This window comes from Chenopodium album, chromosome 16, assembly GCF_948465745.1.
Source record: "Chenopodium album chromosome 16, dcCheAlbu1.1, whole genome shotgun sequence".
Lineage (NCBI taxonomy): Eukaryota > Viridiplantae > Streptophyta > Magnoliopsida > Caryophyllales > Amaranthaceae > Chenopodium > Chenopodium album.
The window spans coordinates 48,259,379-48,276,502 of NC_137849.1; the positions used below are offsets into that span (position 1 = coordinate 48,259,379).

At 36.0% G+C, this 17,124-nt stretch overlaps 2 protein-coding genes across 5 annotated transcripts; both read right to left on the bottom strand.

Moving 5' to 3' along the window:
• Positions 1-688: 688 nt before the first annotated feature.
• Positions 689-8,674, bottom strand: LOC145586818 (uncharacterized). Of its 4 annotated transcripts, none has more exons than XM_081643753.1 (11): positions 8,314-8,674; positions 7,715-8,154; positions 7,518-7,616; positions 7,243-7,427; positions 6,042-6,241; positions 5,656-5,764; positions 5,260-5,561; positions 3,832-4,188; positions 3,176-3,251; positions 1,608-3,101; positions 689-1,106 (listed from the first exon to the last, which is right to left on the bottom strand). In XM_081643753.1, exons 2-11 carry the CDS (start codon positions 7,789-7,791, stop codon positions 946-948), a joined length of 3,060 nt encoding a protein of 1,019 aa, XP_081499879.1. In that variant the 5' UTR covers positions 7,792-8,154; positions 8,314-8,674; the 3' UTR covers positions 689-945. The 4 variants fall into 4 exon arrangements, with proteins under 4 accessions (XP_081499879.1, XP_081499881.1, XP_081499880.1 ...); XM_081643755.1 differs by having other exon boundaries at positions 7,715-8,061; positions 8,548-8,668; XM_081643754.1 differs by having other exon boundaries at positions 8,548-8,664.
• A 1,506-nt stretch (positions 8,675-10,180) lies between these two features.
• LOC145586821 (protein REVEILLE 5-like) lies at positions 10,181-16,268 on the bottom strand. Its single transcript, XM_081643758.1, has 9 exons — positions 15,864-16,268; positions 14,716-14,773; positions 13,953-14,076; positions 13,678-13,857; positions 12,601-12,726; positions 11,250-11,359; positions 10,943-11,002; positions 10,738-10,853; positions 10,181-10,658 (listed from the first exon to the last, which is right to left on the bottom strand). The coding sequence occupies exons 1-8, from the start codon at positions 16,103-16,105 to the stop codon at positions 10,746-10,748; spliced, it is 1,008 nt and encodes a 335-aa protein (XP_081499884.1). The 5' UTR covers positions 16,106-16,268; the 3' UTR covers positions 10,181-10,658; positions 10,738-10,745.
• Positions 16,269-17,124: the final 856 nt, after the last annotated feature.

A 17,124-nucleotide genomic window follows, 5' to 3' on the forward strand; every position in this document is an offset into this window, starting at 1 on the left:
CTTCAATTTTTGCGGATTTCCCATTTTGGATTTGTTTTTCATAAATTAACTTGTTTATAATCTCTTTTCCTTTTTTTTTATTATTATTTTTTTTTTTTTTTAATTTGGAGAGGTTTAACATTAAAAAGAAGCTAATATACTTATATACGCAATTACGCGTACCTTAGCCTTGGGGCTCATCAAATTTAACTATATTCTATAAATCACTTATTTGAACTAATTAACATGTATCATAATTTCCTGAAAAAGAAAAAAATTAACAAGTATCATAGTTGGACTTGAGGAGTTATATTGACCCCATACAACAACACATGTCCAAGTGAACGAACTTTTTGTTGTGAAAATAGCTCCTATACTGTTAACTTGTCTAAATGACTGAACTTGTTCAATAGTTTACAGTTGTGAAATTAGCTCCCTCTTATTGATTAATAGCTTATCTAAACTTGCAAGTCATAAAACTTATAACTTGTATGTGCTTATTGATTGTTAGCTTATCTAAACTTGTCTGAAATTACTTTTCCGAAAATAAGTGAAAATTAGTAGCTGACAAGAACAAAGCCTTGTATAGCATAAAGAGCGCGCCAGAGAGAGGCTCTTCTGAGTTTCTCCACATCACAGAAGCTGTAAGCCTGCAAAAAGCCGACAATCATCCGCAAATGGAAAGCACTGCTCAAAGAGTAATAATCTCTCAGACAGTAGAAATAATTTATAGCCATACCCTTTTTAAAAGTAAATTCCCCCGTGTAAAAACAAAGAGCATGTAAAATAAACTCAATGCTAGACGTTGGAAGTTGGAAGCCAAGGAAAAAAAATAAAAAAAAATTACGGCACTATTAACAGTTTACAGTAGGCACAGCCGCACAGACAGCCCATCCTGCAAAAGTCATCTGGGGATGAAGATGATCATATGTTTTCCTTTTAAAATACATCCACAATCGAAATACACTATCTGTACCGAAAACCCGTGTCCAGTTCATGTCCATACATTGCTCGGCTAGGACTGCCAACTGGAAAAGGGTGTATTTGCTTTGGATTTGCTCGAAGTTCCATCTCCAAGAGTCTTTGAAATGCCTCAGGGGGGTTGTTAGCAGCACCAAGCTCAGGACCTAAATTTAAAAAAAATGCAAACCACACAATAAGTTAATTGAAGCTCAAATCATGCAGGATGCAAAATTAAAAAATACAATAATAATACAGAGTTGTATAGAATAAAGAATAAAAATTAAAAATTAACACTCCAAATTCCCAACTCTAGAAATGAAGACAGCTGGTGAAGTTAAAAGATTGAAACTCAGTTGTGTGTTTTAATAATGAACCCTGCCCGCCCATCCCCCACTCCTTGCTTTTGGTTCTAACTTATGAGACCGCAACTACTCATCACTGTTATAAATTATAGGATGATTAAAAGGATGCAGGGGTAAGGACAGCATACAGTTGGTGCTCCTTACCATGGCCTGAAAAGGAGACTCTTTAGAGATATTAAGGAGATGGTGATGTGAGACTCTTTAGACTCATTCCCATTTCTACACTTGAAAACCATTTAACATTTCATGGCATTGTGAACTGTGAAGAAAGAATAACAAAAGAGGGTTGGGTCGAAGCTTTACCTGATGGGCTCATTCCAGGACCACCAAATTGTGACTGCCGTTGACCAAATGGAAAATTTTGCATTGAGTTAGGCTCCTGAATGTAACCGACAGGACTGTGACTAGGATGAGGAGGCATAGGTGCAGCACCAGGAAATCCCCTAGCCAAATGAGGTGGAGGAAGATTGCCAGCCATGTGCATCTGTTGCAAGATTGGAGAAGGAATGGGATGATCAAACCCTGGAAGACCAGCCCCAGGATGTTGGAAAGATGGGTGGCCCATGTTTGCAGGAAACTGATGATGTGTTGGAGCATCACGATGAATCATAGCCTCAGGAGGCATGAAGTTTAGCTGTGGATCAAGATGTGCAGGATGTGAGTCCAAACCATGAAATAATGGTCTGTTGTGGTTCATTTGGGAGCTATGGATCTGTGGCGAAGATGCCTGTGGATGCATATTTTGGTATGGAAGTTCAGTCTTCAGCATATCAGAGGGACCATGAAATAAGCGTGGGTCATGCCCCCCTACCATGGATCTTTCATCTTTGGGAGCCCCACCTAGTGCTGCTAGTTTCTCAAAAACATCAGCCGACATGCGTGACGATGGGGGTGGGAAGTCTAAGTTAGATGAACCTGAATTTCGCATCATGGAGTTCTCAGCATTCATAGGATCAATGAGATTTATTAAGCTATCTTCTTCAGGGAGTGCTACATCAATTCCCCTATCAATGCAACCAAATTTAGATTCAACTTCAGCAGGTTGCTTAGAGAGTTCAGCTTCCTTTAGAGCATCATTAAACCCAAGCCAATCTCCTACTTTATCTGACTTGGGAATTCTATCATTTGGTGCAAATTGATTCATTCCATTTTCGTTCATTGTAGGAGGAAAGGGAAAATTATTTGAAACATCACTTCTTGCAGAGCCAGTTACACTTCTTTGGGCAGAGTGCAATTCTGTCATGAATGCTGTCCCAAATAGAGACTCAAGGGTCAATGAGTTTCCTGGATTATTTACCCCATCAGCGTCAATTACATTGCCATCAAGTTTACCTAATTTGCCAACCTCGTGATCCTCATGTGGTTTATTAGGTCTTTTCTCAACACCTGTGATTGGCACTACATCTTGTGACCCTCCTTTCTGCAGCAAGGAAAGAAGATGGTGTGAAGCTTGATTGTCAATATCATTGCGAGGGTGTCCAGCTTTCATCTCTAAAGCATGATGCTTAGTCCCAGAAAACTGAGAATTTGAACTTTCTCCACTAATTCCTGAAAGAATTGACTGCTCAAGATCTTCACAAGTTAGCACAGCAGGCTTTGCTTCTGTAACAAAACTATTAGAATACTGCCCCGATATCTTGCCTGGAGAAGACGCTGAATTGGGCGTTTTGTGCCCCAAACCAGTCTCTGAAGTAAAAATTGATCCAAATGCTGAAGTGTTAGGCACATTGGATCCCCCTTTTTCACCACCACCAATTAATGACAGCAGATTACTTGGCTTCTCGGACGATAGATCTCCTGGAGGTTTCAGAGAAGCAGTTATGTATAAATGAAATAAATTACCAATTTATTACTAAGCAAATCGAGCTTACCTTCTTCAGGAAACCAACGAGAAAATTTGGATTGCAACTTATTAGGGCTCCAAATATCATCTGTCTTAGCATCATCCTAATAATACCATGTACAGATATCATAGCAAATTATCAACCAAAAAGATAAAATTTGACATTAGAAGTAGCTAAACAAAGACCATACATTCTGTCTCAAAACTTGACAGCAAGTAAAGCCAAATATCATCACAATAATATGGACTCCAACTTATCCAGTACAAGCAATTGTTAAAGAAAAGCAACAAAGAAAAAATGTACACTTGGAATATAACACAAACGACTCAGAAAGCCTCTCCAGAATACCCATATCCACCCCAGCCTTATTTAATACCAATGAACACATAAAACAAGGCACTGCTGTCAAGAGAGATGTCAATGTGAATTGCCACACCCCCCCCCCCCCCCCCTCCTCTCCTGAAGAGGTAGCCATCATTCTTTCATTATGTTTGTATTTCAACAGGTAAATTCACAAAAAAGAAAAGTTAAAAGGTATTTCCTGCTTTGTTAACCTAAGACAAAAGAGTAAGGCCTCCACAACTGCAAGCTATATACAAAAAGGTTGCACGGCATAACAATCATATAATAAGCACAAGCTGAACAACTGCATAAGGAAATGCAAATAAGGAGAGCATTGTTACCTCAACAAAGTTGGATGTGCTACCATTGCTGGCCGTTAATGAATTGCTAGATGTTACAGCATTGCCAAATAGCTTATCTAAAATGGATGTTGAACGAGCAGGTTCACCCAGTAGCTTAGGCCCAGTAACCCCAAAACCAAGTCCCAATATTTCGCCATTCTCAAGGACCTCACTAGCATCAGGAAGTCTTGGAGCCTTTGAATGATCAGCACCTTGAATAATTGAAGATAAGTCCAGCGCTTTTGCTGCCTTAATATCAGATGTGCCACTCGCCTGATTGTGAAGGTCACGAAAATTTCTTTCCTGAGCTTTGTTGTTTACATCCTGATGATTGTCTTCTGGTTCTGATTTTCCAATCTACAGGATAAAAGGATGCACGCATAAGCATTAAGAATGAAAATATCTCAGCCAGAGTTAATAATCTTAACGTAGTTTAACTGTATTTCACATGATTAACACAGGAGTTGACAATATTTGCAAGCAACTTTCTAGTCCTAGTGATCATCTCCTTAACAGTCAAGGTCTCACGGAAGGGGTAGTAAAAAGAATAATGGAGAGACAGAAGAGCAAAACAAAGCTCAAGCCAAGCCACAGAAAATGCAAGACAGAAAGGAAAAAAAAAAGTTTAAAGAGGACAAGGCCATAAAGAAACCATTTTCTAATCATCTTGAGGGATACAGCAGGGTCAAGTGCAAGTTTTTTAAAAAAAAAAAAAAATTTAAAAAAAGAAAAAAAGTTGGGCTAGATTCAATGAGATTGGAGGATCCAAAGTGAGAGCCAATTACTAATCAAAGCAAGACTGGGGCAATACATATCTGAGCTTAACCACAATTTTTATAATTCAAATAACATGCAGATTGATTGTAAACCAAATCTCAGGTCATGACACTCCCTTAATCTTCATCTTATTGCTACAAAAGTTAACCATCCAAATCCACATTTGCCATGTAGACTGTCAATGATGGTCATTGAAATTTTAGCAACCTAAATTTTAGTCATGTGCCATGTAGACTGTCAATAATGGTCATTGAAAGAGCATGAAGGCTTTCAAGCTTTTATTGCAATTAATACATGGACAAGCTCATTCTCCAGTCTCCAAGTTATTTATAAACAAATGGACTCCCCCTACAAATACTACATTGCACACTTTTTTTGCATAAAAAATGTGTATAAGCTCGTTCTCCATGCTTTCTAGAAAAAAATGTCTGCCCTAGCTACTATGCTCTCCTAGCAATTTACCAAACTTCACTTTTTTTAGCCTACAGTGCAAGATCAGTTAAAAGGGGACAAAACTACTGACGTGAAAATCATACATGGTAGAGAGGGAAAGTACTATCTACTGACCAGTGACCACTATAGATTTACATCAATTTTATTAGCAAAACTACTTACTCCAGTTTTAAAAGCCTGAAGGAGAAAAACAATTACCTCTATTGATTCAGCATGCACCAGAGACGACTTGGCCGTGGAGCTCTTATCAACAACACTACTCACAAAACCTGGAGGAACAAGTGGTCTGGATGGAGGTGCATGCGAGGAAACTGAAAGCTTGCTGGAGTCTTCTCGTGGAGTTGGTTTTGATACTTTATCCAAGTCAGTGGACATCTTATCATCACTGGGATTTTCCAGCAATGCCATCTCTGAAAAGGCATCCCCTGTCTTGCCTTGACTCGATTTCTGTTTCTCTTGAAGTGCCTTTTGCTGCTCCTTCCTCATGAGTTCAAACTCAGCTAAAAAAAGTAATTAACTGTTAAAGTTGAGTTTAATGATGAAGAAAACTTGAATCTAACCAATTACATTGAAACATCGAATAAATGAAGATACCTCTTCGCTTTTTCTCCTCTTCAACCCTATCCTCACTGGTATCATCAGCTGAGCCAAATGTTTCATCATTGAAAGAGTCATTAGCTTCCCTTCGAGAGTGAGGTGCTGCCTGGAGGGGAGGGGAAAAAAATTGGTGAACCTAATATATATAATAGCTTTAGCACAGAGTTGCAAGAAGATAAAACTAAAATGACAACAAAAAAAAAATTGTATATTCAAGATCTAATGCTGAACATATAAAATAGACAGAGTAAGCACTCACATACATCAGTTCTTAAAATCATAGAAAAAGAAGAAACACACACATATACTAAGATCAAAAATGAGTACAAAGACAAATACAGAAATTCTAAGTAACAATCCATATACAATGACGCACTGCATACCTTATATGGACGAGGAGGATGATATGGTTCATTGCTCCTGTTAAGATGAGTGTTCTCATTAGGAGGACGAAACCTTGGAACTGGTGCACCTGCTGCATATCCAGCAGGTCTTGGAAAAGAGCCACTTCCAAGAAGACCATCATGTTCAGGGGGGCTCTGCCATGACCTCCTTGTCTGGCTTCCATAACGCCTTCCAGACTCTATGTAGCAGATGGCTTGTCAAATATTATTACAGAAGAGAATACTGATGAATAATCAGTATTTAGCCTAACTCATCAAAACTACTTCAACAAACTCCTAATTCAGAAACGCCCATATAATCCTACATTCCTACTTCTGTAACAGTACCATTTTATCTAAATAAACCTTTGTTAATAATCAGAACATATTAAATTCCTTCTAAAATTAAAATTCACATAACTCAAATTTCTCAACTACTCAAAACATCAAAGTAAAATTTTAAAAATGAAAAATAACATTAACATGTAATTATGCAGCAGTAAAAAATTAGCTCAGATTTTCTAAATATTATTAAGCTCCACAGAAGAATAGTCAGACCAATTTTACGTGCAATTACAAAAAACGTCTTCCTTGAAGAGAAATTAAGATCACCAATTCTATTTACAGAGACAATATAAGCGGTAGCATAGTTTTATGGCGGTAAGACAATTCATCATCATACAAGGTTTACATTTCAACTCCTCATCAATTTAGCCCCCGTTGTATGGGGAGCCTTAGATCACACAGGTTTTCCATTTCCTATAACAAACAACTTCCTCCACCCCCCAAGGGGCGGTTCCTAGAAGGTTGCAGGGAAACTAATCATCCATGACATATTTTATCATCAACCTATTGGCCATTGTCCTCCACAACTAATAAGACAACTCTATCTCAATTTGTTGGCACAAGATCTTCACAAGACTAGGCTAAGGGTGTTCTCTTAAAAAATAAAAATACTCCTCTATATCTCAAAGGAGAGGTCATTGTAAACCAGTTTACTAACACAAAAGATATGCATAATAGAAAGAAATTGTCCTCCTAACATTACACAAGAGCAAGTAGTGAAAAAGAAAAGGAAGAGGAACAAAAACTTTGATGAATCAAGAAATGCATGATCAAATAAAATGAACACCAAACTAGTCAGCACAGATAAAAAGTAAACTAAGAAAGTGATAGCGACGAATGATTCTGAAGAAAATACCTGAATCTGAATCAGTATCACTTCGTACACTTGAACGACTATCCCACCTGTTCGGTCCTCTAGAAAAATTACCCGAATCCCCTTTAGCTGACATGGATGATCCACAGTCAGTTCTCTTATAACCGTGCAGTAATGAACTTCCTAAGACACGTTGACGATCATGGGTGGATGCATCATCAAAATCACTGATCAATCACCATACCCATATTAGTAAGCCACAATGGTAAAACACTAATCAAAAGAGGAAAGTTTGCAAGTTTTATAAATCATAATACCTCAGAAGTGATTCATCAAAACCCTTAGGTAACTTTTTACAAACTTCCAACTCACTCAATGACAAAAGAAATTCTCTTGTATATGATCTGCTCGGTTTCCTGTGGCAGTAAAACAAATGCATCACTAGATTAACTTCAACAAAAGACAGAAAATCACTATAACAAGTCAATAAACAACAACAAAGGTGATCAAGTACTTTGAGGATGTAGCAGTTGAATCCTCCAACTGGACCGCCGAGAGTTGCTCCTCAACTCCAGAACTTGCGTCAGACATGGTAGATAAATATAAGAATACACTTCCACAACGATCTCAACCGATTGCACCACTCTCCACACTAAAATTGTTGAGGTAAAACAGGCATATGAACTCAGAAGACTCGCAACCCCACAATATCGAAAGCAAAATATCCTCCCCTTGTTCAGCAAAGTTCAAGCAGAAACCAGTTTTCCAACTCCCACTTTCTACTCAAAGCATCTCACCATCCAATAACCCATCATCATCCGCTTCAAAACCATTGCTTCTCTCCAGAAATCAAAATCCCATCTTGTAAAAAAAATCAATTATATTTCCAATCCACAAACCCTAAAGAGTTCAAATAAGTTCATCCCACTTCTTGATCTAGTCAAATTAACCAATCTACAATCAAAACTACAATTACTTCACAATAAATTCTTAAAACAAAATCACAAACCACAACCTCCTTAATTTGAGCTTAACATAAACATATATATACAGCAGCACTCATCATCTTCAAATCAAATTTCAAACTCAACTTCTAAATCAAGAAATCCTAACCTTAAAACCACGTTGAATTCCAATAATAGCAACCTCGGACAAACATTTCGAAAATGATGAACTACTCAAACTAAAGATTCAATCTTTTTTCTTATTTTTGGATTTTTTTGGTTCCTGTGTTCCCCGATAGAAATCACAGTGTTTTCCTAAAACAAATTAGGGTTTTATCGCATCATTTGTCAAATTTCTGGGTTTACAATTACAATTACAAGATTACAAAAGGGGAAAAATCACCTGAGATAGGATTCGAAGGAGAGAGAAGTTCAATCAAACGTGAAATTTGATGGGTATTTATCTTCTTCGTTTTCTTACCTCTGTGATAAATTAGATCGTTTATGAGGAGAGAGAAAGAGAGAGAGAGAGAGAGAGAGAGAGAGGGGGGGGGGGTAGAAGAGGGGAGGAAATGATATTGATAAATTCAATGATGTTAATGCACTCGCGTTTAACTTCACGTGAATGTCACGCCCTTGAGTGTTTCAAACTTTTAATGAAAATGATTCTATCATTTTGCCAAGGTCTCTAATTCTCAATTGGACAAGTCTTTTGATTGGCTGTGATTAGCAAATCCTTGTAAGTTTTCTTGCATTAATCCAAATCCTAAACTTTTGTACTATTCCATGTGGCTATGTGAGATTTGAGGGATGAGCACGAGGATAATGTATTTAAGATTGCGTTTTGTAGTTATTTTTGTATTTTACATTGAATTTTTTGTTATATGTAAAGTGTATCAACTCATTAAGTTCTAAATTTCGAAATCATTTGTATTTGCATTTCCTTGATATCGATTTGTTTTTGTTTTAGTAGTAAAATGTAGCTATATTAATTGCAAACGGCGTAATCTAATATTTTGTTTCAAGTAGGAACTGTCATCACAAGATTAAACTCATTAAACTGAGGAAATAAATGTAAGTTACTTAACAATTTTTTTCCCTCGTCTAAATAGAATCAATACTTTGTGAGCGGTGTTAAGCAATTTTTTAGCATTCCAGCCACATCAAGAAATAAGTTTTTCTGTTTCATTTTATTTAGTTAAATTAGAAGTAAAGATAATATGAGAAAAAAGTAATTTTTGAATAATAAATTTTACTTACACTTGTAGACCGTTGAAGCTGGGCTAAAGAAGTTAGGGTGTGTTCTATTCACCTGATTTTCACTTATCTGAACTTATCTTAACTAATCTAAACTTATTTTAACTTATTAGACCTTATTAAAACTTATTTTAGTTGTAATTTGTACTTGAGTAACCCTTATCAGAACTTATTAAACTTGAACTGAACTTATCTGAAAATAAGGTGAAGAGAACATACCCTGAATCAATCATCCTCGAACATTTTAAAAAAAATTCTAATTTCTAAAATGTGTCACAATCTAATCAAAAATTATTTATCTAAAAATTTATTGTTCAAATGTATCTTTTGCCTTATCTACGTAGTAATATAATTGGATATTTATAGTGGAACATTATAGTTGACCATTTTGTTTCATCAAAGACGACAAGAATGGATAGGCAAGATCTTACAATGATGGTCTTATGGGCCTAGCCAATAAAGAGTGAGTTTGAGAAGCAAAAGTTGAAATTTTTTGGAGCAATCAATGACTTCGCTCTTAGCTTCAAGAAATTTTGCTGCTAACAAAGAAGTCACGCCAAATACCAAGTTGAAAATGCAACCACAGTAAAGCCACACTCAGAGTTGCAGCACAGGAGCTTATGAATTGCTGCTTTGTAAAGGTCAAAAAAAACTTTATTCTATGGATTAGCAGAAACTTCATTCAATATCGATAGTTTTTTATTTGTTTACCAAATTTTCTATCAAATGAGAATGCATGGTTGGGAAACTGACGGAAAACTCTATTATAACATCAACGGTCAAGTCAAACCAGTTCCGGACCTTCTTCTATATACAAAACGTTCTCAGATTCAATATGCACAAAGGATTCTCATGATTCAATATGTACAAAGGATTCTCATTTGCAGCTACGTTGAAAAAAGTTTTAACATTCCCAACAGCAGCAGCAGCACTCTCTGACTAGTAGATATTACAAAAACCTCAGTAGAGGATCTCAGGACACTATACAGAGACACTTTCAAACCTCATAAGAAAAAGACTTTATATTACAAACCTAGACTAATGTCTCAAGCAACCTATTTGTTGGCTGCAGTAGAACTCCAGTACAAAACCCAGGCACAACAAGGTATGAGGAGCGAGGAGGTACACCACTTTGTTCCCTCCCAAGATTCGACTCTGCTAACCAAACTCGCAGAGAGCATGCACATTACACAAATACAACTACATGGAACATCTGGTTGTTTAGGATCATCCAAACTTGTGTACTGCTAACTTCCACTGGAAATATCGTATACGCGGTCATATCATGAAGGGGAAATGAAAAAGAGAGTAAACAAATCTGATACCCGACTGATACCTTCTTGATTAGTAAACAGCAGGAATTACAGTCTTGGAGTTATCTTGAGCTGGCAAGAGATGACTACATGACCTAGTTTTACCAGACTCCGCATCATATGATGAAAATAACTTCCGCTGCCACAATGAAAAACACAACATCAACACTAAATAAAATAAAATAAAATTTAAGAAGTAACTAATGTCTAAAAACAAAGTGCACTTACATATTCCTCAAATTCAGGGCTAAGCAAATTGACTGAAAGATTTCTCATCAACAGCAATACCTGGTAAGATATCAAAAGACACATCATTAGATATTTAAAAATAGTGCTGTTCATAAACATAAGAGAAACTTCTCAGAAAATGCTGAAACTATCATGTCAATCAAAAATCAATCACATACATATCAGATGCTTCAAGATCAAGCAGCAAGAAAAGAACTCAAAAGAATTCAAACCACTCAGGGACATTATAATTACTCTGTAGTATATATTCCTATTTTCCCAAATAATAAGAGAAAAGGAAACATACTGTTTCAACATTAATTGGGTCCATTGTCTTTAACCTCTGCAGGTGATCACGAGCATTGGGATCAAAGACACTTCCAATAAAACTGTAAACCTGAGCAAAGTCTGGTACAACTGCTTCAAGTGGAACAGAAATAAATGTTAGCATATATTCTGGCCAATGCATAATTTATACAGTAGGCAGATAGAATCCTAAAATTGTAAACATCATGGTTTACCATACTCAGGGTATTATTGAAAAACAAAAGGGATCATGCAGAGAATATCAGGTGCATGTTAATGAAACCCACATATAAATTCAGGATATATAAAGAAAAACAAGAAAATGCAAAGCAACATCAGATAAGGAAGCTATCAAATGAAACTTTATGACAATACATATTGTTCTTACTACCTCTTATTCAACCTGCCCCTTTTGCTCTTTTTTTCTCCACATACTATATTACGACACAATATATGAAATTTTAACTACTATTAAATCCTCCCCTTTCTTGCTATTCCTTTTGTTTTTTTAGATGATTTTTCCACCCAGATCATAGGACTATGAAAGAAGGTAAACATTACATTAAACCAATGAAAATTAACACAAAAAAGGAAGCAGGTAAATAAATATTTTATTCTATTTGTAATTAAAATGAGAAAATTAAAGACTATAGCAAAGCTGCAAAGGAGACACTAATCTCTAGTGAAGAAAAGGCTTCCAAAACAACCAATCTGACCTGGGAAAATAAAATAAAATTCACAAGACAGCTACACAGAGACGTAACTAAATGTATGTCAACTGAAATGTCAATGTACCCAGATTAAATTAAAACATTATAACTAATGTCAAGTAATAGGAACAAAAGGCAAAAAGAAAGGTAACAGTTTAATTGCTATGGACAATAATCAATATTTAATGAAGAGTAAGGAGCTAAGGATAACAATTGAAGCTTTAGACACTATCAAGTATCAACTATTTAAAAAATTAATCGGGTTTTCTAAGATGATGTATATACAACTGTACAAGGACTTGAAGGTGAAAAGAAGTAGCTAGCACAAGAAAAGAATGGTTGATGAAAAACCATGAATAAAGGTAAAGAGAATGATAGTTCCCAAGATGTCAACAAATGCACACACTCCAAAAGAGAATAATGTTACAAGTAAACAGTTAATTCAAGCCAGCACTCCAGGTCGAACCCAACACATGTATATGATATATCCTTCATCATACAATTGCTATACATCCAGGAACACAAAATTGAAGCACCATACAAAAATAAATAAAGGGAAATAACCCAAACACCCACTATGTTGTCATGAGAATTGGCCAGATTTGGCAAATCTACATAAATCACTATGGCAAGAAACAATACCTTTGATACGCTTTCCCTGAGTTGTCTGATCCGTAGCTCCAGCTGTTGGCCAAGTACTTCCGCTCTCATTGCTGCTGCTGCAGCAACCTGTGGGAGTCATTGAGGGCATTGCTAATGCTGCATCATCTGCATGACAGACATGCCAGATTAGTTTCAAGTCTGGATTCTTTCAGGTAATTTTTCCAACAGATTATTAACTTTTCATCATTCTTAAGAACACAGGCCAGCTTTTTATGATACACAATACATCACTGTCCTCAATTCTTGCTAAATTATGTCCACTTCTTGATAAATTCCAGTCACAACCTTTTTGTGTTGCTTAATACATGTTTTCTAAGATAGCAAACTGAAGTTGTACAATTCCTATAATTATTTTTTGTATTTTACCCTCGTTTTCATCTTCCCCCACACCCTGTAATAGACTAACTTAAGGGGGTAATATGGGTATTTTAGTAATATTAATTTGCTAGGTTAATAGTCCCTTAGTATATAAATAGAGAGGGAAGGGAAAGAATAAGGCAGGCAAAAATTAGATGAAACTTGTTGAGAGTTGTGACCTCAAGTCACTCTTGGAGAGTTGTGACCTCAACTCACTATTGAGAGTAATAGCCATAAGCTATTAACCTATCTTTTGTAACCGTTTCACCATTATCAATCAAAATCCAAGCTTTAATGTTTAGTTACTTGCAATAAACCAGATATGTTAAGCCAAAAAATCAGTTCATTACCCCAAACAAAATTACTACTATGAACCAGCTAGAAGAAAACTCCAGGCGCATTGATCTATAATATTCTGCTTTGTTAATCTCTACCTTCTTGAAGAACCTATCTTATACAAGAAGTTCACTCTATATAGAATCAGAGACTTATAATCTCAAAGATCATTAGCATCCAAAGATGGTACAGATCCATATAAAACTCATTTCACATTTAAGATAAATGAATAACAGTCAAAATTCATAAAAGTAAGAAATGGGTTTCAAGAAAGTGGAATAATTATTCAAAATGCCAAAATGTAGAATATAGATACGACATAAAAGATTAGTCCTTTTAAGGGGATTTGTTTAAGAAATCTACCTCTTCTCAAGTTTGCTGTATTGACAACTGGCACAGACCCAAAAGTCCAGGACGATGCTGGAGCACTGCCACTTTGATTGGTGAGGACTGATGATGGGTCATGGTGGTAAACATACCCAGGTTCCAAAACACCAACAGGAGAATTCTGATACTGTCCCATAGATTGATTAATCGTTGGAGCTGCAAACAAAACATTCAGGTTTGTAAGAATTACTAATTCTCAGAAAAGGTCACCAGTGAAGCAGACATGGCACATGGGAATCTAGCATTCTAACCAGTCTTAGAAGCCTTTTGCGGGTATGGATGGGCTGCTTTCCTCTTTGGTCGTGGAGGCGGCACACGTTCATTAGACCCACTCTTCTGAAGCTTTAGAAAGTACTTCTGAGCATGGCTACGAATCTGCAAGAATCATGAATTCATGACCAACAGCATACATCAGCAACAGAGAGCCAAGAATAAGCTCATTAGCTAGAGTAATACTGGCTCACCAACATCATAGACAATTCAATCCAAGCTACTCCAATGAGCAGCAATGTTATTGCTTGTCAACTCCAAAATCTAACAAGTTATTACTTAATCATCAGAGTCATAAACAATGAAGAAATAGAGTCCATGAGCAGGACGTTCCCAATTTGCATCACAACGAAAAAACATAATAATTGACCATCAATAGTCCATAATAGCCAAATCATCAAGCATGAGGGGTAATGGATGTAAGAGGATGTAAATTTCGGACCATGAATTATCAGATAATGAAACTATAGAACAAAATACAAACAACTACCAATCTCCAGATGCCCTTTTAATCCCAAGTGCTTTAAAAAGAACAAAACAAACTATAACCACCACCGTATTGAGCACATGGTTATGGCAGCATTTAAATAAAAAAATATAAATAAATAAAACAAGAGCTAAACTGGCCATAAACTGCGTACGACACAAATGTACAGAATTTAGATGTCAAACAACACAAGGTATATGATTCTGACAGCCCCACTTTATGAAAAATCTGGAAAGTAGAAGATCTCCAATATGTACCTGAATTACTGTCTTGGAACCAATAAAAGCTTCAATTTTCTTCCAATCACGATCAAATCTGTGGCATAAATTGGGAGAAAAGGAAGTATTAATAAATTAGGACACATTCGCTCAAACCTATCACAAACACCCATCTAGCTTACAAATAAATTACAAGAAGAAAAAAAAAAAGCACTTGCCACACCCACACCAGTACACCACAGCCCACATTGATACGACAAACCACAATTTTCCAATTTGCTTAAAGTTACTGCGTCCAAAATCTTACTGCGAACACCCCTATACTAACAAAATCTTTCCTATAGACGTATCCATCAAGGACCCTCTATTAAATATTATCCTTTCATTCTAATAACCCTTCAACAATGACAAAGTTCACCACTATCCACATTTATATCCATATTCTACCACCTCTAATTAATCAAGGGATTCATGTTGTAATCAACTACACCCGTTAAGTTTACATAACTTTCTACGTTATTATATCAAGTAGCTCTTCACAATACTATTGAATCACCAGCTTTTCAAAACACAAACCACATCTCTCAAGCTCTCAAATATTAAAAATTTATTAGTACTAAATCATGTTATAACTGTCCAAAGTTCATTTCTCTTTTCTTTCCTGCCAACATACTTCCTCTATTCACACTAGATGACGTAATTAACTCTTCACACTATTCACATAAACTCCTTTCTTTAACTTACTCTAATGATTTATTTAAGAAAAAAACAGTCATGTGAAATTTTATTTAATTGTTTCAATGAATACTTTCTAAATATCAACTTTTGTTTCAATATTTTACTTCGACACAATTAAAAATATTGATGATTAAAGAAATACATTAATCATGCCTAAATGAAATAGAAACAGCAAGATGATCACCAAATCCAATACAAATCCCTAACATAATTACAATGACAAAAATCAAATTTTCTTGTAAAAATGATAGCAATTACAATCAATTAATCCACAAAGCCGATAGAAACTGAAAATATATTCACTGATCAACACAATTCATCATGAAATTAAAAAATTTAGAGTACAACCATAACCAAACTACCAATAATTCAATCAATATTAACAATTAAACACAATCAAAAACCTAATTGACGAACAAAAAGGAAATTGAGTTAGTAAGTAAACTTACAATTGAAGAGCTTCTAGAAACTTATCGTGCTCTTGTTCAGTCCAGCTCTCTCTAGACTTAGTAATCGTATATGGCTTCCTCACTTTCTTAGAGTGATCCTCCGTCATCGGAACAGCAGAACCGCCGTAAACCGGCGAATTTACCGGCGGAATAGGGTTGACTCCGGGAAGAGGCATACCGGAATTCGTAAATTCTAGGTTAAAACCTTGCGATTGCGTAGGGTTTGGATTTACCGACACCATTATAAAATCTTCAAAATGAAAATTCAATCAATTTAAAAATTCGATTGAATTTATAAATGATTAATTGATTGATTAAAATTGAAATCGGATTGTGAGTTCGAAGAAGTTGGTGAATTTTCTGGAAAATGGCAAAGTGAAGAGGTTCTTGTGGTTTATATATGGAAAGATGGGTCACCGGATGATCTTATAACCGCCTTCTATTTTTGTATTTTTTGAAAAATAAAAGAAAAAAAGAAATGATTGACATTTAGTGTGTGGTGGAATTTGGAGGGTAGAATAGTCATTTAGACGTGTGTGGTGGTGGGGAATTGGTATTGAATACTACAGCAACGTGCCATAGTGTGGGGTGGCTGCTGTAAAGATTAAGGGATGTGTTGTCGACTGTTTAGCTGACTGTTGTGATTGCACATTTGCACGGCCCTTTTTTTGTTTTCATGTTTTATTATTGGATGATGGAGTGGTAGAAAAATAAATCCGGGTTAGATTCATGGGAGAGCTCGTATTGTGTATCCGGGTGAACCATATGGCGATTGTAGACGCGTTATCACACGGTGACGGTGTGCTTAGTGTCTGGAATCATGAGTAGAGTTGTTAAAGCCACACTCAACCCGATCCAAAACAAACTCGAAAAATATCCGATTAAGACTTCGACCCGGAGGACACAATAATTTTGTATGACTCAACTTTAAAAATTGACACGATCCAACCCGACCTCATCAAACTCAATCCGAACATCCGAATTAACACCTCTAATATGAGTGTAGCGGTGACTCGGTGAGTGAATATGAGCCGAGCCTCTTTGCTGGCTTAGTCGAGCTCAAGTTTGATACTAGAAGCATATAAGGTCGAATGGAATCTTCTTTGCAATCATATGAAGAAACACTTTGTCATCACCGTTCAAGAATTAAGCCATAAAAAATTATGCTTGTAAAGGAAATTCGTGTAAAAAGCAAAGAGCTAACTTGTTTCTATGACATGCACAACATCACGTAGTAAAAGGAGGTGACACATGACAAAAT